Genomic DNA, 20,413 nt, shown 5'->3' on the forward strand with positions numbered 1-20,413 from the left:
TTTTCGAAAGGAAAGTACTCGTACACCTATTCTATGTTATGTAGGTATACTCGTAAGTAATATTTCCAGGCAAATAACTAAGGTTAAGTAACGTCCTGCGTGGTCGTCATCTGGACTGATGACAATGCTTCACTCGCAAGAGTTTATGATTGACCTGGGAATCTTGAACAGTCCTACTTGGAACTTCATAGGGTAAAATTAAATAAAAATCCAGAAAATACACAAATTGAAAATGGTAATTTTAATAGAAAGTCTCCTTTTTATTTCTTATACATACCTAATAAATAATTTTTTGCTTATTGACAGTAAGAAAGTAGAAAGCAATAAATTCCCTTTCAAGTATTTCAACAAACAGACAGAGCTATATGTAGATAAATTGTTAACTGACCAAAAGAAGTCAACCGAAAGAAATTTAAAATAATACCTAACCATGTAAAATTTGAAATTATTATCATCATAACATACCTAAAGCAGTTAAGAACGTAAATGGTAAACATTGAAATCAATAAATAGTAAAATAGTCATTACAATATGTCTTAATATTAGCAATAAATAGTAACACGTTCATTTCAATATGTCAGGAGTGTGGTTATTGCCTAATTAAATAATGGTTAGTTAGTAATCAGTGGCGCGTGTTCAGTGTAAGCTTGAGGAGAAAGCGCGAACCTTTTTTGTCGACCGTAGATTGTGGGAAGCTTGATTTATTGTGACGGACTTTAAAGTTTTTCTTTCTTGATTTTATTATTTTCTCGATTTACAAATCAAAATTGAAATTGATTTATGTACCTACCTATAAGAGTACCTACTATCTACATACCAAAATAATTAATTAAATTCAGCTTGAAATACGTCCTAGTACGAGAAAATATTTATTAATAAATATTATAAATATTTTTGTGGATGTCTGTATTTACAATTTTTTCAATACAATAAATATAATAAAAAAAATTCTTCTTCTTCCTTCTTAAGGATTTGTTCATAAATTATTATACCTTCATAAAGATACCTAATAAAAATAAATAAACCATTCTTTAAGTTATCATCCTATCACATAACCCATTCTTCCATCCTACACTGAGGTTGTTGATTATTGAAGTACATTTCACCAGCACTAACATTGCGAGACGAATGTATAAATGGTATCTAAACGTATCTACGAGTATTTTTATTGTTTCTGAAGGTAAATGTCAACTGAAATCGAACCAAATGTCAAGTGCCTGAACAATAAACATGATATCAATGTTGATGCTGAGAGTCAGAATCATGGTCTTCAAAACATTAAAAATAGTTACCTACCTATGGGTCTAGGTACCCGACTTTTGATCCTTGAAGAGTGTCCATCATTCTTTAGTTGTGGACTAGTTAGGGTTTTATGATTTAGGTCCTTAAAAACGAGGAAATTCATTCTTCCAGGAATCCAGTCTGTTGAAATTATAAATGTTGATGCTGAGAGTCAGAATCATGGTCTTCAAAACATTAAAAATAGTTACCTACCTATGGGTCTAGGTACCCGACTTTTGATCCTTGAAGAGTGTCCATCATTCTTTAGTTGTGGACTAGTTAGTGTTTTGTGATTTAGGTCCCTAAAAACGAGGAAATTCATTCTTCCAGGAATCCAGTCTGTAGAAATTCAAATTATTCTAGCTATTCAGTTGATTCCTTCAGGACATAAAAACTCACTAACACTTTCGCAGTTAATCCTTCCCTGATTTTTAAACTTACAGCTTTTATTTCAGTCTATCCTTCTTGAACATTATAACTTGCAGGCTTCTCTGTGACCTGATAGTTGTGGTAGCCATGTTTTCTTCCAGGAATCCAGTCTGTTGAAATTCAAATTCTAGCTATTCAGTTGATTCCTTCAGGACATAAAAACTCACTAACACTTTCGCAGTTGATCCTTCCCGGATTTTGAAACTTACAGCTTTTATTTCAGTCTATCCTTCTTGAACATTATAACTTGCAGGCTTCTCTGTGACCTGATAGTTGTGGTAGCCATGTTGTTTATACTCCCTCGCCTCCTTCAGTTCATGGGTTTTCTCAGTGGCAGGAGGCAGTGAAGGGTTCAGCTCCTTGGACGCCTGCAAATGGTACAAGGTAGAGTGAGTCTTGACAGGGTGATGAGGCTGATAGTTAGGCGGGACTGGCGGTCTGTAAATCGGCGGGTAGTTGTAGCTTTCGTATTGAGGAATCTGCGGGGAATAGTTGGAGGAATATTGTGGAGGGTAGGGTTGATGTCCAGGTCCGGGGGAATACTGAGGTACAGAAGGGTTGTACGGATTGTACAGGGGTTTGTAGTAGTGGGGATGACCGCCACCGTTGGGGTAGGGCGCCTTGGTGTAGGCGTCATAGGATGGGGTCAGATAGTGAGGGATGTTATGGATGTAGTGGGTAGGATTGTGGGGCGTGGGGTTGAACTCAAACGAGGGTGAAGGGTTGTGTTTCCGTAGACTGGTAGAGTAAGGTCTGTAGATGTTGTCCAGATAGTGTTGAGAGTTGGGGACAGTCAGGTATGCTGATGGATCATATTGTGGAGGTAAGGGAGGAGCGAGGGTGAGGGAATGGTCGTAGGGTTGTGGAGGTGGCTGGGAGGTCTCTGTGTTCTCGTAGTTCTCACGGATGAAATCATACTGTGGCTGCAGAGGAGCGACAGTGGAGTAATCATAGACAGAAGGTGTGGTACTTCCCAAGTCTGCATGAGGTGTTACTGTGGTTGTTGAGTGAATGGTGCCACTTGCAGGAGAGAAGGAAGTTTGGAGAGGATAGGCAGGATGGGAGGGAGGACTTGCTGGAGGATACTGAGGAGGGACAGGGGGTCCCTGGGAGTGATAATGATCATAAGGGACAGGAGGTGGGGAAGACTGATAGTAGTTATAATGTGGAGGAGGGGTGGGGTAGTATGGGGAGGAAGGTATCGGCGCTGGTTGACTATAATGTTGCGGGGAATAGCTTTGAGGTAGGGGAGAGAAGTTGACTGGTTGGGGATGATACTGTTCCAGAGGACCATACTGGGGTGGTAAGGGTGCTGGTGTTCCCTTGTATTGTTCAAGAGGTGTTGAGGCGGTGGGTGTGATGGGTGTGCTGTTATAGTCAATAGTGATGGGCGTGGACTGATGGTTCAATAGTGGTGACCGGGAGGGCTGGTACAAGTCTTGGTTATGATTCTGAAACTTGGCGGTGGTGTAATGTTCTAGCACTGGGGGAGAGAGTGTTGTCTCCAGATATTGCGAAGGCAAGGCTGAGGACGGGGAGGAATATGTTTCATAGTTGGATGTTGACGAGGCAACCTTGAGGTCTGCCTGGGTTGACGATGAATGCAGGTCGTATCCTACAGGGTACGGAGTTGCAGATGATGTCTTGAGATCATGTGACTCGGTGGATGAATGGTAGGAGTGATCGGAGGGTTTGTGACGGTCTGTCTTGTGTCGGGAGTAACCTATGGAGACGACATCTTGAGATGTGGAGGTGGAGGCAGACCTATATTCTCCGTTTGTGTCTGGAGTGAAGGTGGTGGATTGGTAAGATGTGACGTCATAGTTTGGGGATGCGCTGTCACCCTGACATCGACTGAGTTTCGATGCCTATAGTCAATAGTGATGGGCGTGGACTGATGGTTCAATAGTGGTAACCGGGAGGGCTGGTACAAGTCTTGGTTATGATTCTGAAACTTGACCGTGGTGTAATGTTCCAACACTGGAGGAGAGAGTGTTGTCTCCAGATATTGCGAAGGCAAGGCTGAGGACGGGGAGGAATATGTTTCATAGTTGGGTGTTGACGAGGCAACCTCCTCATACTTACGTATTAGTGCTCTTAAAATCATCCTAACATTACTAACTTACGTGTTAGTTCTAATCCAGTGTACTACCTCCATAGGCTACGGAAGTAGATTGTAGAATTTCAGACAAGTGCTCTAATTCAAGTATTTATTGCCATCTATGTAAGCACTTTGGCTACAAGATTTTGCTCACATAACGCGGAATGAATTCAGGCTGGGCTGTCTGGAGTATTATTTGATTATGTGCTCAAAAGTACGGTTACATATAAGTGCTCAAAAGTATGGTTACGTAGGTATATGTGCTCAAAAGTATGGTTACATATATGTGCTCAAAAGGTATCTGACCTAGCTGTTGGCAAGCGTTATTCATAAAATAGAAATCCTCGTACCCATAATTTAGGTCCATGTTGACATAATTATTGAACTCTAAGATTTAAACGTTTGAACTCTCTAAGAATGGTTACATATATGTGCTCAAAAGTATGGTTACATATATGTGCTCAAAAGTATGGTCACATATATGTGCTCAAAAGTATGGTTACATATATGTGCTCAAAAGTATGGTCACATATATGTGCTCAAAAGTATAATGGTTACATATATGTGCTCAAAAGGTATCTGACCTAGCTGTTGGCAAGCGTTATTCATTAAAATAGAAATCCTCGTACCCATAATTTAGGTCCATGTTGACATAATTATTGAACTCTAAGATTTAAACGTTTGAACTCTCTAAGAACGTTTGAACAAATGAAGCAGGACGCCCAAGATCGAGAAAAGTGGAGAACGTCGTGTTGAAACCTGTCCTAGGATAGATCTACATCTATATATAAGATTTAAATGTTCTTGAGGCTCTCTAGTCTTAGGCTTGAGCGTCCCAATCTGGATGATTTTTTCGATCTTTTGTAGTTGCCGTTTGGACTACGAACTTCCCCCTTTATTTAAATCCAAGGGCAAATTAGCATAGTAGGATTCTTCTGGTGTAGGAAGTTCCTCAAAAGCTGGTTGATAGACGAGATATTGAACACAGTTCAGTAGTTCCATTATCTTGAGATGTGGAGGTGGAGGCAGACCTATATTCTCCGTTTATGTCTGGAGTGGAGGTGGTGGATTGGTAAGATGTGACGTCATAGTTTGGGGATGCGCTGTCACCCTGACATCGACTGAGTTTCGATGCCAATAAGACGAGTGTTATCTGTAAAAATTGATAACAATTAATTGTAAGATATCAATTTGGACCCAATGTTAATGAAAAACCTTTCAGACTTTGAAAAAAAGTCCTCAATAATTCATTAGTTTCGTATCTACATTTCTACAAACCTAAACCCGCATATTCACAGCTGATCAAAGACAAAATAAATTACAAGGAATCAGAAAATGGAAACACACAGAAATAAGTCCACTAAAAAAAAAAATAATAAAAAATCTATCTAGGTATCTTATCTCGACGATAGAATTAGGAATCTCTTGATCTTATAAAATCAACTTGCACGTTGCATGATTAAATAAAAGTAAGGCAACTTTTAAGAATACACATTCGTCGTACACTATCGGAATCTAGATCTATTGGTGGACACAAGTCGATAAGTAGTGACAAATGGAAGAAAAGAACAGGTAGGTATCACGCTAGGTATTTTGCATTTTTCTTCTATGAAATGTCTAGTGCAGAGGCTAATCGATGGTATTTTAGTAAACACCAAATTACCGAAAAGGTACCTATATAAAATAGGAGGGTATTCCAACTTTTTTTTATATTAAAAATTGTATGGATTGGTATCTTGTTTTAGAATTGTGGAATATATCTAAGTACCCTGATTCTAACGAGCTAATGAGACTGAAAAGCTGAAAATCCTTTGGAGTGATAAGTGGTAATGATGTAACTTTCTGTCAATCAAGCCTGGTGTATGTACATAATTATGTATTAAGACTAAAATAAAAAATCCTCACTGTTATTTCCATTTCACAGGAATCAAAAGAAGGGTCACTTTTAAGAAGAAAAATCACAACACTTTTCCTGCGCAACACCAAAAAATACGAAACACCAGTCACCGATTAAACTATCCTAGGATTCCTAGGTACCTACGAATTGAAGTTCGAAAAAATTATATGGATCGGTTCGTGATTCCAGAAGACCTACCTTTAAAACGTACATTTCGGAGTTAGACCACAGCAAATACTGACAGCCGACTGTCAGTAGGGGATTTGGAATTTTTTGACGCGATGAAAACAGGCTCCGCAGAACAAAACATCGGACCTCATGTTGAGACTTTGTTGAGAGCTTTGGTTTTCGTGGTATCTCGTTGCATAATCTGTATTCTAGAATCTTTTCAAAGACGGGATAGACACCGGAGTTCCTAGAGAACAGCGGTTCGCAAACCTTTTTGGTCCTAAACGGCCCCCTACGTGGCCAGATGAGCACCAACCTCCGCAATGGAGACCAAACCTGAAGAAGGAAGAGGAGAAGTACCTACAAGTAGGTAGATAAAGGGGCTTAACGTCACTTAGGTCTTCTCGTGACGGGGGTTTTACCCACCATTCGGCGACAAGCTACCTGCCTCCTTAATTTAACCTTACCCAACCTGAGTGGAGCAGGGAACTCAGCAGCACGCTATTCCCCAGATGCTCACCCATCCAGGTACTAACCGCGCGCAACGTGCTATTGCCGCTGGTAAGTACAAATAGAAGAAGGGGAAGAATATCTCGTCTGACGTAAGCGCTTCCAAAGGACGACCAACGAACGATCGTACAGACAGCCAATGTTCGTGACACACCAATTTCTAGGACCAATGTGAATAGTAATGTTGAGAATCACTAGGGCCAATGATAGTGTGAATAATGTGTGACCCGGTGCATTGTTGTGTAGGCATGTCACCTCCAGAGTTCATTGAATCTCATGAATGGTTAATGTAGGGCAGACTGCGCCGCTGGTAAGTATAAATAGAAGAAGGGGAAGAATCTCTCGTCTAACGTAAGCGCTTCCAAAGGACGACCAACGAACGATCGTACAGACAGCCAATGTTCGTGACACACCAATTTCTAGGGCCGATGTGAATAGTAATGTTGAGAATCACTAGGGCCAATGATAGTGTGAATAATAATGTGTGACCCGGTGCATTGTTGTGTAGGCATGTCACCTCCAGAGTTCATTGAATCTCATGAATGGTTAATGTAGGGCAGACTGTACAAAAGACACCAAAGCTCCACGACCGCACAGAATTGTCACACTAGCATTGTCTAGATCTAGAAAATGTCGTAATAAGCCTTCGACTATTTCAATTCAGAAGATCAGAGACAATTTTTTACCACCCAATCCTCATAAATGTATTGAGTTCAGATGCTTGTTCAAATCTTAAGTAGATGTGTCCAAAAGTCGACCGGCCGTCCGTCGAGTCGATCAAAAAGCCGAATGGTTATCGAGGCAATCCGGAAGCAAGAAACCATAATAATTAACAGAGGGCTGTCACGCTAAACCATGTTATCGATGTTACCAGAAAGTTTTATAATTCTTACGCGGTGGAAAAGCCTTCACTCCCCATCAGAATACACGTGATAAGTAGGTATTGTGTGTTTCAATCAAATTTTTCGAACCTCGATGTTCTCTTTGAGTGTGAATCATCCTCCTTTTTCGTGTTTTTAAGATAAGGATGATTTATTTTCCGAGCGATTATCAAGGCTTTTTTGTGAATCGACAATAGCCAAAGGCGATGTATCTTAGATCATTTATTTTAAGGTTATGCATGTACTTACAGAAGGAACTAGGTAGGAACGAGCTAGGTAATGGACATCACCTCGCAGCTTTCATGATCAGGTTAAGCTGAAAATCGTGATTAGGGAGTTTTGGTTCCTCTCGGTATTTCAATACCACATGAACGTTCGGTATTGTTCTCATCAGAAACGTCAAACTACATAGATCGATTTGCAGGTAGGGATTATTGATAATAATGAAGTAGGTAGCTATTAAGGAGGTAGTAAGGTAGTAGATACTAAGTTTTAGGTGTAAGAACATTAGGTTTATGATTAGAATGTCAAGGCTTCAAATCCCAGAAGATCGATTAGGTATCTCTATAGGATAGGCAGTTTTAATTCAATAATAGTTAATCACCTAACACCTATGTTTTGTTTTGGCTGATTTTGGCCTTCCTGAATCGAAGGAACACGGAAATGGCCTTCAGAGTGTTTTTGCTCTCCATTAGTGTAGTTTTTTTATAGGTACCTACATGATTGTGGAGTATGCCTATTCTTTTCATTGTTAAGGTGTGGCCACTTCCGTCGATCGACATGATCGAAAATCACCTAGGCGATTGCCTTGTCCAAACATAGTCGATCGACCGATCTACGTCGACTGAAATTGTACACTGCCTCGACAACATAGATTCACCTCTTCACCTCCTCGATCGACCGGGGGTTGACTATATATTGACACACCTTTAGAACAAAATTTCAACCTGTATTGAAGAAAAATGGTGAATGAGAATCCCGATAACAAAATACGATTTCGGATTGTTAAAAACAAAGACCTGTTCACCCATTCATAAATAAATCAGGTTTCCTATGAATTGCAATGAATAAGTTAGTACCTACTACTAAATTTATTTACACAGAAAATTCTGAAAATGACAATGGAAAGCTGATTTATAATTTTGCAAAAATCGCCCCGAAAATTGATTGAAAGACTTCAAATTTCAAATTCCTTTTTTTAAGATGTCTACAAATGAGAATTGAGAATTCAAAAGAAATGCATCAGATCGAAAAGAAAGGTGAACATTGTGAACTGAACTTAAAAATTGAAAGTTTATAAAAAATGTAATTAAACACTCTTGTCTTGCGAAAGACGTAGGGTTCTTACAAAGTAGAACAAGATCAAAGTAGAACTGAATGAATAGTTACATAATTGGACTTAGAAACAAAGTGTGCAAAAGGAAAATTAGAGAACCGACATTTTTGTTAGAAAATTAGGTGGGTACTTTGAATTTGATGGTATAAAATTAAAAGAAATTTGTAGGTAGATAGCGAAATATGAGTTATGATTTTGTTAGAAAAAAATTCAGGCAAAGATTTTGTTACGAAAATTAGATTAGGTGAGCTAGCATTTTATCGGAAAAATGATTAGGGTAATTGAGGTTTTGTTAGCAAAGTAATTCAGAACAGATTTTAGGTTTACGGTACGTTGTCTTCTTAAAAACACAAGAGGTATTGAAATTTTCTTTTAATTTACAAAAACTCCTAGGTGTTTACACGTATTGTTTCCTAAATTTCATGTTTAGGTAAAATGAAGCAACACTTTTAATGCTTAAGAAACTAAACTTATTCGTTTCGAAAAATCCTAAAAAATCGACAAACACTCCGACAAACTTTTTCGAAAATCCAAGAGAGCCAAAAATTAAAAACTTTTCATACTAAACTAAAACATGGTAAGAAATCATAAAAACACAAACACTACTTACTTGAGCGAACATTTTGTTTTTGGTTTTTTTAAAAAAATAATTTAAAAAAAGTTTCAAAGTTTTGAATAGGGTTGAGATGTATGACACAACTAACTTATTATTTAACCGTGTGTTATACTTATACCTAATATTATTACACTAGAGTCCTTTCACATTGCAGCCTCAGGCAAGGTTTCTTCTTTTTCATTTTTTTTTTTTTTTTTTTTTTTAAAGTTTTGATGCTAGAATAGGTAAAGCAGGTAAAACTTCGGGCACCGGCATCCGGTAATATCCATCTTGGGCGGGTAAGTAATCTGTTACAAAAGCACTTGTTACGAAAATAAGTACCTGTTACAAAAGCGATTGTAATTGGAATTCCTATGGGATTCTCTGATGTCATCTGGTGAATCTAAGTATAGTAATGAAGATAATAGATCAATGGCTACGAGTAGATACCTACCTAGTTACGAGTACCTTACCTACGAAGATACCTAATTAAGTACATCTATGAAATTTATTAATGAGTCTTACAAGGCAGACGCACTACCAACTAAGCTAACTAGGCTGGCCTGATGAACTTCTGATATCGTCATAATATCGATGGATAAAATAAACAAACTTTTAATATTACCTATCTATTCATATTTTTTTATTTTATTATTATTTTTTTTTATAGAGGTTTGACAGAGGGAACTGTAACTGCTATGGTCTTATCGTCCCGAAATCGAAGAGAGAAGGAAGACAGCATAGGAGAAAGGGAACTGTAACTGCTATGGGTCTTATCATCCCGAAATTGAGAGAAGGAAGACAGGATAGAAGAAAGCCATCCTTTGCGAGAACGAACATTATCCGCCCCGGGCGGGAATCGAACCCGCGGTCTAGTGCTTACAAGGCAGACGCACTACCAACTAAGCTAGCTAGCTGGGCTGGCTAATGCTACCATTAATATTAATAGTTTTCTATGTCTAACATTATTACCTGGTCAGCTACTTCTATAGGACTAGGTAGGTAACTAGGAATAATTACTGTTTATCAGTTAAGTCTGTATTTATTATTTACTAGTCGACCATTTAAGTCTGATTAGTATATTGACGTTTTTTCCTCCTTCGGCTTTAGGCCTGTCGCACAATGGAAGAGTAGTCGCGCTTCTAAGTAAAAGTCGGATAAAATCCGCCCCGGGCGGGAATCGAACCCGCGGCCTAGCGCTTACAAGGCAGACGCACTACCAACTAAGCTAACTAGGCTGGCGTGATGAACTTCTGATATCGTCATAATATCGATGGATAAAATAAACAAACTTTTAATAATACCGATCTATTCATATAATTTGTTTTCGTTTTAGTCTAAAAGAGGAGTTTTGTTGTAGCCGGCTTGGTGTTTCTTTGGAAAAGCCATCCACATGATAAATGAGTACCTACCTATTAGGTATTGAACTACTTGTTTTGTACCTACTTGTAATATTGCAACTATGTACATAATTGACTCATGGGGTTAATCATTCTGGAAAGTCGATTTCGTTCTTTTCTATGACAACCTGTATGGGGTCGGTAGTAAGGTGCATAGCAAGTTCAGGATATATTTAGTAAGTTTCCTCAGTATAATAATCATAAAGTGAGCTTTAAATCCAGTGCCGGCCGGTAGGTAGTGGCAGGAGTCGATTTGAAAGATGTAAGAGTAGCTAATTTACATAGCTACCGTCAATGCATTGAAATTTACGGGAAAAGTGGGGTGCCTAGAGTGAAAAAAAGAACCTACCTACCTAAATAGGTAGGTACCTAATTTTTTTACAACATTTGGTGGATGTGTCATTTATTTTGTGGATTTGTCATTTAATTTTTTGGTGGATGTGTCATTTAATCTTTGATGAATGCGTCTCTCACAATTTTCGATGGATGCGTCTGCGACAATTTTTAGGTGACGTGTTATTTACATTTAATCTTTGACGAATGTGTCTCTGACAATATTTGGTGGATGTGTCATTTAATCTTTGATGAATGCGTGTGTGACAATTTATGGTGGATGCGTCACATTTACATCTTTTGATTAATACCTACGTCAATTACATCTTTTTGTTATCCAAACAAGTTTTGTTGGATATTGCAAACATGAGCTACTCAGGTCCTTCGTTCCAAGACCTATGCTGCAGGTTCTATGCCCTTCGACATCCAGTCCTTCGAAGAAGGGTCGCACAGAAAATTCCAAGTTGGGAGAAGAAATAATGCGTGCAGTTGGGAGAATAAAAAAGAAGAAGAAAAAAGATATTATTTTCAGAGGTATATGATCGATCTGAAGCTCTAAGCTTTCCAGAATCCAGAACCCAAGCCGCACCACTGACAATGTTGGAACCTTGCTGTCTGACCTTACTATTTGACTGCAATGTTGATTTCATTAAAACATTATTTGAGATCCGAAGTAAAAAATGTAGAGGAAAAAAAAAATGTAAAGTAAATGGACGACATTACGAAAAGGAAGAAGAAAAGGTATTTCTGTTCGGAGTGATCATGTAAACAAGACAATTAAATCCTACATCTGGTTTGTCCTGAATAAAATAAATACACTCAAATTGGGTTACTTTACTTCCTTGAGTTGGGTACCTACCTCCCTGACGGAGGTCAACTTTAATTGAAAATCTTGGATTCCATACTGACTGTACAAGGGAAATAGAGATTGAAATTGGACTGACAAAGTGAGTTCCATGTTCTGACTCGACCATTTTTTTAGCAAAAGTTAATCCCAACTTTGGGTTGGGATTTGATTTTTTTTTCTTTTGTTTGTCTATTACACCAAACAAAACAGACGCTGGAATGGTTTATTTAATGAAATTGGCTAAAAAATTGTCTTTAAAGTTTGGGCGTGATTTGGCTTTTTGGGTGCCTTGTAAGGGTCCATTTATTTAGGCGAGTTATTAATATCACAGACTTGGGATTTCTCTCTCTCTCTCTCCTTCTCTGGCTCTCTCTCCCTCCCTTTCTCTCTCTCTCTCTCTTCCACCAAAAACAATATCTCACAAACCAGTTTTTAGAACTTTTTTTATATAAATGGTTATTTTTTTATTATATTATTTATTGTATTTCATTTTATGAGTCACCTCAATAAACACAAGTTTATCCTTCTGAGAAAAATTTATACTCACATAAAAAATGGGGGGCGAGAATGAGTCGATTAAATTAATTGGGTACCAACCTACCAACTTGCTGATGGTAAAATCCATCCTAAACTTCTTTTTTTTTTTCTTAATGAACGGTTCAATTGCTTTATTGGTTAATTATTTTGGCATTAATTAGAGGTGTGTTCTTTTTTTATGTCTGAGTCTTTCAAGGTGACACAGTATTACATAAATGTAGCTACACACAAGGTAGGTACATTTTATGTAGGTACCTATGTTGTAAGTGCATAATATTCACTTTTGGAAGTTCAATTTTTAGTCGCCAAAGTGAAAGTTTTCACTTGCATTTTTTCAGGCATCCTGAACTTTGGCTTCAAATCTAAAGGTCTTTCAGTATAGTTAGTAGATGCCTACCTATTTCCTCAACTTTATTTCTTCTCACGGTCTCAATGGTGTAGTGGTCAATACGCTCGCCTGGTAATCAGGAGGGCGCCAATTCAATCCCAGGTGAGGTAATTTTATCCTCTATGTATTTTGTTTGAGAATTTGGATGAAATTTTCCCACACACTGCACTCTGCCCACAGGAATTTCGTCAGAAAAGACCCCCATGTACATGTAGTGTTGTTTGAGAATTTGGCCAGACAAATGGCAGTAGCCTAAAACTGGAGTAAAGGCTAAAGGGGCTCTTTACTCTTTAGTCCAATTTGAACAGTAGGCGGCCAGCCTAGTTAGCTTAGTTGGTAGTGCGTCTGCCTTGTAAGCGCTAGGCTGCGGGTTCGATTCCCACCCGGGGAGGATTTTATCCTGATGGGATAATGTTCGTTCTCGAAACGGCTGGCTTTCTCCTATCCTGTCTTCCTTCACTCTTCGATTTCGGGACGATAAGACCATAGCACCCATAGCAGTTACAGTTCCCTCTGTCAAACCTCTTAAAAAAAAAAGAAAAAAGGAACAGTAGGTAACTATATCCTATTTATGTATCCTATTTAACTATATCCTCACGCTTAGGTACCTACATTGAACTATCGACATTAGATAATCACTATTAATATTGTTACCCAGAATACCTATGGCTATTTAATCAGAGAGTTATATTTTGATCTAAGTCGAGATATTTTAGGGTGTGTGCTCTGAATGGTCTCGATTTGTTTTTATGTAGGTAGGCTGGTAACAGACTGTTATCTACTGCCTAGGTATCTTATAAGATATTTAGATTATTGATGGTTCAAAATAATATTGATAAAAATAAGTTCACATTTAGATTAGGCCAGCCTATAGTTAGCTTGGAGGGCTGAACCGTAGAACATATGGATTGTCAGTAGGTTGCGGGCTCGATTCCCACCAGGGGAGAATTTTATCCTAATAAACAGAAAACTTCGCTCTCGGAACGGCTGGCTTTCTTCGATCCCGCCCGGGGCGGATTTTATTCTGATTGGATAGTATTCGTTCTCGGAACGGCTGGCTTTCTCCTATCCTGTCTTCCTCCTCTCTTCGATTTCGGGACGATAAGACCATAGCAGTTACAGTTCCCTCTGTGAAACCTCTTAAAAAAAAAAATATCCTACCCCTCCATATCCTCCTATCTAACGCCTCCTCCCTTCCCCATCCCTTTTCTCTCAAATCTTCCTCAACCTTATCCTTATACGAAGTTTTTTATTCCCTTTATTAATTTTTTATCTTAGCCATGAAACAACAGCCCATATTGCCCATCCCATAGTATGCCTCTCACCAGATGGGCGAAAAAAGACATTAAAAATAAAAAAACAACTGGGAACTCTTTGTAGCTAATAGGCCTGTGTATTCATTATGACTGTATCTTATTTGGGCAGGTTTTTCTTTCAACTTTGTCCAAAAGCCTAGACTGCTGCTACAATATTGTATTTGCGAAGATGGACTTGACTTGGATTGGAACCTCTAGATCCACCGAGGTAAGTAGGTTACTATCTACTAAACCACCGAGGTTGGTGGAACATCATTTTTATGGCGAAGACATTGCAGGTAAAACTGATAGGTATGATGGACAAATGATGAATTATGACGAATAACATTACCCTGTGAGTGGACAATGGACATTAATTCTGAAAGAATCTTCAAGCCGAAGACTCCTGGGAAAACTCAACAGAGATGGCCGGTATACTAAATAGTCGCCTGACCTTTGTCGATAGTTTAATGATCTTAGGCCCGGGACTACAGAGTCTTATTGACTTCTGAGGATGTTTTCAGGCTTTTCCAGTGTTATCATAGGTAGGTACAATATCATGTCTTTTGATGAAGTTTTTCACACATCGAATGTGAGTGAGTTTAATTACATGTGAGTTTAATTACAGTTAGCTGTAAAGTAACTTTCCGAGGCTGTTGATTCCCGGACAGTCTCCTGGACACCTCAGAGGTCAACGATCATGTCCAGGGCCGGATTACCCATAAGGCAGAATGGCAGACTGCCACGGGCCCCGCGCCTTTGAAACTGCCTTAGGTACTTAATATTTATTTATTTTTTGCTTTTAAGTTTTAAGTGTTAAGTAATCGATTCTTTTAAAAGTGAACTTGACTCGTCAGTTGGATTGTGCAATATTTTTTTAAAGTGCATTTTGTTTTAGTATCCCGATAACAAAATGGTAAGTAAACTTTTAGCATTCTGATTTATAGGATGTTAAGCCTGTGATTTATAGCTGATGTTATATAGATAGGTAGGTAGGTAAAACTGTATTAGGTAGAAAAGGATTTTTAAGCATTTTCAATGGTGTTAAGCATAAATGCTTGTCACAAATATTGTTTCCCAAATAAAACCTTGCTAAATATTATCACTTGATTTGGATTCGAACGCTAATCCGGTCCTGATCATGTCAACTTGAACCTGTGGACTCGGACTTTAAAGTTTGGACAGAACTGTTCTGAGATGATCTATTGGTATTATGATCTGTCCAGTTTGTCAGTTGAGTCTCGCATCGGGTCCCAGCTAATTAGAGGCGAATCGTGTTAACCAGTGGCGTAACCACGGTTAGTAAAAATTGGTAAGCCCATGCTTAATTAAACATGATAAAATTGATCCTTATTTGCTCCTCTATCGTTCACTGGTCCTTGCTCCTCTAAGGCTAGAAATGGGCGCCGAGAAAGAATCTTAACAAATTAAATACAATTTTTGGTCTCGCATCGGGTCCCAGCTAATTAGAGGCGAATCGTGGTAACCAGTGGCGTAACCATGGTTAGTAAAAATTGGTTGGCCCATGCTTAATTAAACATGATAAACTTGATCCTTGTTTGCTCCTCTATCGTTCACTGGTCCTCTGTAAAGTAACTTTCCGAGGCTGTTGATTCCCGGACAGTCTCCTGGAGACCTCAGAGGTCAACGATCATGTCCAGGGCCGGATTACCCATAAGGCAGAATGGCAGACTGCCACGGGCCCCGCGCCTTTGAAACTGCAGAATTTATCCTGATGGGATAATGTTCGTTCTCGGAACGGCTGGCTTTTTCCTATCCTGTCTTCCTTCTCTCTTCGATTTCGGGACGATAAGACCATAGCTGCAGTTACAGTTCCCTCTGTCAAACCTCTTTAAAAAAAAAAAAGCATAGCCCACTGTACAGAGAGGTCTAATGAACCCAATTATTTTATAATCATATGCAACCCTTGGGCTGTAAGCTATCAGCGTGCAACTTTGGCGTGACGTCATCAATACTATTTAATTAGACAGGTTTCTTCATATCACGCGGACAGATCAGTTTACAATAAGTACAGGGTGGTCCTAAAGTAGTTTACAATAAGTATAGGGTGTCCCAAAGTAGGTGCTATTCCCGCCTGGAGCAAACTTAATCCCAAACGGATAGGAAACTTCGTGGAAACGGCTGGCTTTCTCATCGTTCTCTCTTCGATTTCGGAACAATAAGACCTTAGTTGTTGGAGGTAGAGGATATCAATCAATCATCTGAAAAAAGGCTACTACAAACTTCCATGCTCTTATGCTCTAGTTTCACGATTTATTACCCTTCGAATCTGGATTTTTGACACAGATATATATAAGTGTTGGCGTAAGTATATGTCAAGGTGAAAAAGCCACTGCAAACCCCTGTGCACTAGTTTCACCATTGTTTACGGTTCGCCACTGGATTTTTGACACAGATATAAGTGTTAGCATATATGTTAAGGTCAGAAAGTCACTGCGAACTCCTGTGCACTAGTTTCACCATTGTTTACTCTTCGCCACTGGATTTTTGACACAGATATGAGTGTTAGCATATATGTTAAGGTGAGAAAGTCACTGCAAACTCCTGTGCACTAGTTTCAAAGCGAGTTTAAATGTCCGAGGGCTTTTCTGTTATCTTTGCCCTAAAAGAAGGGTCCACATGTCAAAGATTACTTGACAAATCTATGGTTGGGTGTGTAGTTGTGTACTCCGCTTTAATAAATTAGGTAGTCATCTAAGCCTAGGTTATTCACATGGACCAAGGATTGAAGAAATAGGATGCACCAACACCAAGAAGAAGAAGAAGAAGACCAAAAACAACAACAAAATACAAGTTTTTTTTATGAAAAACACACACGAACCGTGTTATTATTGTCTGAACTCAAATCTTGTTCATTATACAAAACACAGAGCTACATGGATATTAGATGTTTCAGTTTCTGTAAATTATTTCAACAAGTTTCTCAGTATATCCAGTGTCGAGACCTTGTCCTTCCTTTCAAGAAGATCTCCTAGGTAGAGGCATCTCTTGACATGGACTAAACGTTTTTCAAGTAAATCGGTAATTAAATCATTATTTCATTATACAACTTATATCTACTTATTATAAGTACCTCTATGAGCAGGATTGTTTTTTTATGGTATAGCTATAGCAGGAAGGAAAATGATACTTGGTAGCTCCTCGCGGATTCGCGTCAGTAATGTCCTTACCAGATTGAAGATCTTGCAACACTTCAAACACTATGTTGCAGATCTGCGATTCTGACCATCTTCGCATCTTCGAATGTTTCTGGTTCTGCTGTTTGATTTTGATTCTCGGCATGGCCTAAAACGCTTCCGCTTCTTCGATTATCAAACAATGCAATGAAAAATACAATACATATAGGTAGGTAGGTAATTTTTAGTGCTCCACTAATTATTTTCGCCAATATGTTTTACCAATTTACTAAACCAAGTGGAACTGTTTATACGCACTCCATGTAAAAACATACACACACTTCCGTTTACGTCCGTTTTTGGTGATGATGACACAAAGGAAGCGTTGACACATAACGAAAGTTCAAAGTAGGTAATTGTTTCAAACCTGATTAATATTAAAAGCAGATATGCCACAAGGAAAACCACAACCCGCAAAACAATTGAGCAGAAGAACCAGAAATGAACCTATGTGTGTACCGACTAGGAAATATAGCAATTTACAAGGAAGATGGTATACTCGTATGTAGATGGTACTTACCTGCGTATGTTTTTACATTATTTGAAGAACGACATGTCAGTATTTGGTATTCATACATAACTTCGCCACTGGATTTTTGACACAGATATGAGTACTAAGGTGAAAGGGTAATGCATGCAGTTCATGCTATACCTATCCGTGCAGTGAGCTAGGATTCATGAATGAAACATTCAATGCGCAGTGTTCCAACCTAGTAGTACGGCTAAAAATAGCAGTCCTTTTACTACGCTGAGACTACAACTTAGCCAGAATAGATAGAGTAGAATAAATTATACAACAGAATAGCTACCCACTAGGAGATACCATCGAGATAACATCAGGTACTGATGGCAATTTTTGCAAGTAACACATGAGAAGTTACAATAGCTGATGGTTATGATATTATTACAGTGAAGGGCGGTATCTGAGATTGGTTTACAACAGGACCGAAATACAGGTACCTAAGTATTTACCTACGGAGACTTGTAAAATATTTGCACCAGAACCGAATAGCTCTCTAAAGAGAGTTCAAAGTCAAATCAAAAGTCTCAAAAAATCAGTTTGGTACGTATATCTTTATATCTTCATGTGTTCATACTTTATTTGAAGAACAAGTCGGTGTTTGGTATTTGAATACCAACAAGTGGGTATTATATGAAGACGACAAAACCACTGTCAGAGTACATAAAGTTGAAAGACTTCTGACATATATGCACACAATAGACGGGATTCTCTTCGTATATCCTTATACCTTCATGTGTGCTTACTTTATTTGAGGAACAAGTCGGTGTTTGGTATTTGAATACCAACAAGTACGTATTATATGAAGACGACAAAACCACTGTCAGAGTACATAAAGTTGAAAGACTTCTGACATATATGCACACAATAGACGGGATTCTCTTTGTCGAGAGATTTGGTTTCTCAAATGTCGACTGTCACGTCAGGTCCGAAGACATGAAGAGTGCAAAGGTTTGACACCAGATGGTTGACCAAATAAATACGAGTAGGTAGGTACATATGCTTACTCACCTTTCCGGAACAAACCTGCAGGCTGAAGATTTTGCACTTTTATGAGGTAATTTTTGTATACGTTAGCTCCCAGGTCATATAATTTCTATACTTACCACGGGACCAACAAGTCCAAAGGAAACACAGAAAGGGGTTGATGAAGTTTGCAAATAATCTAAATTATGTCACCCTCAGTACTCTTCTCAACAACCACAAAAAATTTCATCCAAATCGGTCAAGCCGTTTTTGTGAAAAGAGGACAACAAAAGGTCCATCAGAGTAACAGCGCCGTAACAGACAGACATACATGTACATGTTTCTGTGTATGCAATATGCAACAATTTAGTCGAATTTCGCGTTATTTTCATAGTATAACTTCTCGCTGTTTCTTATTTTCAAAAAATGTTATATCTTTTTCTGCGTTTCCATTGAAAATAAAAAAGGTTCTCTAATTTTATTTATTAAGATCAGTGAGTCCAACAATCGGTTCTTTAGGGACAATAGTGATCCCTCTAAACTGGGAATTGGAAAGCCAAGAATGAGAATGATACTCGCATCAAAGAAATTAGCTTCTACTAATCTGCGTGGCTATCAAATTGAAAACCAACAAAAAAGATCTGAAATTTCTGAAATTCCAATAGGCACTTTATGTGTCTATCCCAAAAGAGTCAACTCTATCAGAGTACCTGAAAGAGAACCTGCTTGAAGCTCTATTAGGAAGCCATTATGAACATGACATTTATCATATGCGAAGCCATTCTCCAGTAGTTCAAGAAACAGGTATGCTCCAAGAAATATGACAATGCTATAACAAATATTGTTACATCACCCAGCATTAATAGAATGGATGTAGATGAAGAAGAAATAAATGTAGATAAAGGAGTAATTGAAGATAAAGAAGTAGATGGTAGATATGAAAGATGAGCAAACAAAGCTCATCAGAGTGATCAGTCTTCTAGATTCTAAAAGTAGAAATCTAGACATGAAAGAACAAACAATTTAATATCAAATTTGAGTAGAACCTCAGTGATCTATGAAAGAACAAACAGACAAAAACTATACCCTATATTAATGAAATATGAAAAGTGTGTAGAACCACAGTGGTCTATGAAAGAACAAGCTTCAAATGAATGTAGAGTTTGTAGAGTTACAGTGAGTAGGCAATGTAGGCATGGCCAAATAAAAGAACTCTTGAATGGAACAAAGAAAGACACATGGAATGATGAAAAAACAAAAAGAGTGGACAAAGAAGACAGAAGACGTCTTGATGTCTAAAGAACTGAAAATCGAAGACAAAGTTTTTAATAACCTACTCGTCCTACATGACTACGCGTTTGAAACTTTGAAAGCATCTAGATAGGTATTCATTTTATAAGTACGAACTGTACCCAAAGTAAAGGTGCGTCCACACATAGTTGACCGGCCGTTGACTGAACCGTGACAATTGACAACATAGATTCACCTCGATCGTCGATCGACACTAAGATCATTAAGGCACCTATACCTAATGACTTATTAGCTTATTATTATTACCTACCAAACAACTCTGCTTAGTAAAATAGTACCTATACTTCAAAACGTCTGTGAATTTTATTCGTGTAATAAATGTTTTAAAGTTCAACAAATGAATTTCAATTAACTCCCAAGGCCAAATCAAGTGTATGGTAAAAGCAGGTACATGGATGCATCCACCTAAAAAAAAAATCAG

General features: G+C 38.3%; 1 protein-coding gene across 1 annotated transcript; it reads right to left on the reverse strand.

Annotated features, from left to right (window-relative positions):
• Positions 1-1,820: 1,820 nt before the first annotated feature.
• On the reverse strand, positions 1,821-17,301 carry LOC103520373 (extensin-3-like). The gene is made up of 3 exons (XM_008485464.2): positions 17,190-17,301; positions 3,627-3,732; positions 1,821-3,564 (listed from the first exon to the last, which is right to left on the reverse strand). The coding sequence occupies exons 1-3, from the start codon at positions 17,299-17,301 to the stop codon at positions 1,935-1,937; spliced, it is 1,848 nt and encodes a 615-aa protein (XP_008483686.1). The 3' UTR covers positions 1,821-1,934.
• Between the last annotated feature and the right edge of the window lie 3,112 nt (positions 17,302-20,413).

The sequence above is a fragment of the Diaphorina citri genome, unplaced genomic scaffold, assembly GCF_000475195.1.
Source record: "Diaphorina citri unplaced genomic scaffold, Diaci psyllid genome assembly version 1.1 scaffold69, whole genome shotgun sequence".
Classification (NCBI taxonomy): domain Eukaryota; kingdom Metazoa; phylum Arthropoda; class Insecta; order Hemiptera; family Psyllidae; genus Diaphorina; species Diaphorina citri.

What these genes read in the sequence shown, in the direction of transcription:
- LOC103520373 (XM_008485464.2), bottom strand. Translation starts at nt 17,301, where the DNA reads ATGCCGAGAATCAAAATCAAACAGCAGAACCAGAAACATTCGAAGATG. An exon ending in GTTGCAAGATCTTCAATCTG is followed by an intron (nt 3,733 to 17,189) that starts GTAAGGACATTA and finishes CCCCGTCCTCAG; the next exon opens with CCTTGCCTTCGCAATATCTG. An exon ending in GACTTGTACCAGCCCTCCCG is followed by an intron (nt 3,565 to 3,626) that starts GTTACCACTATT and finishes ATCGAAACTCAG; the next exon opens with TCGATGTCAGGGTGACAGCG.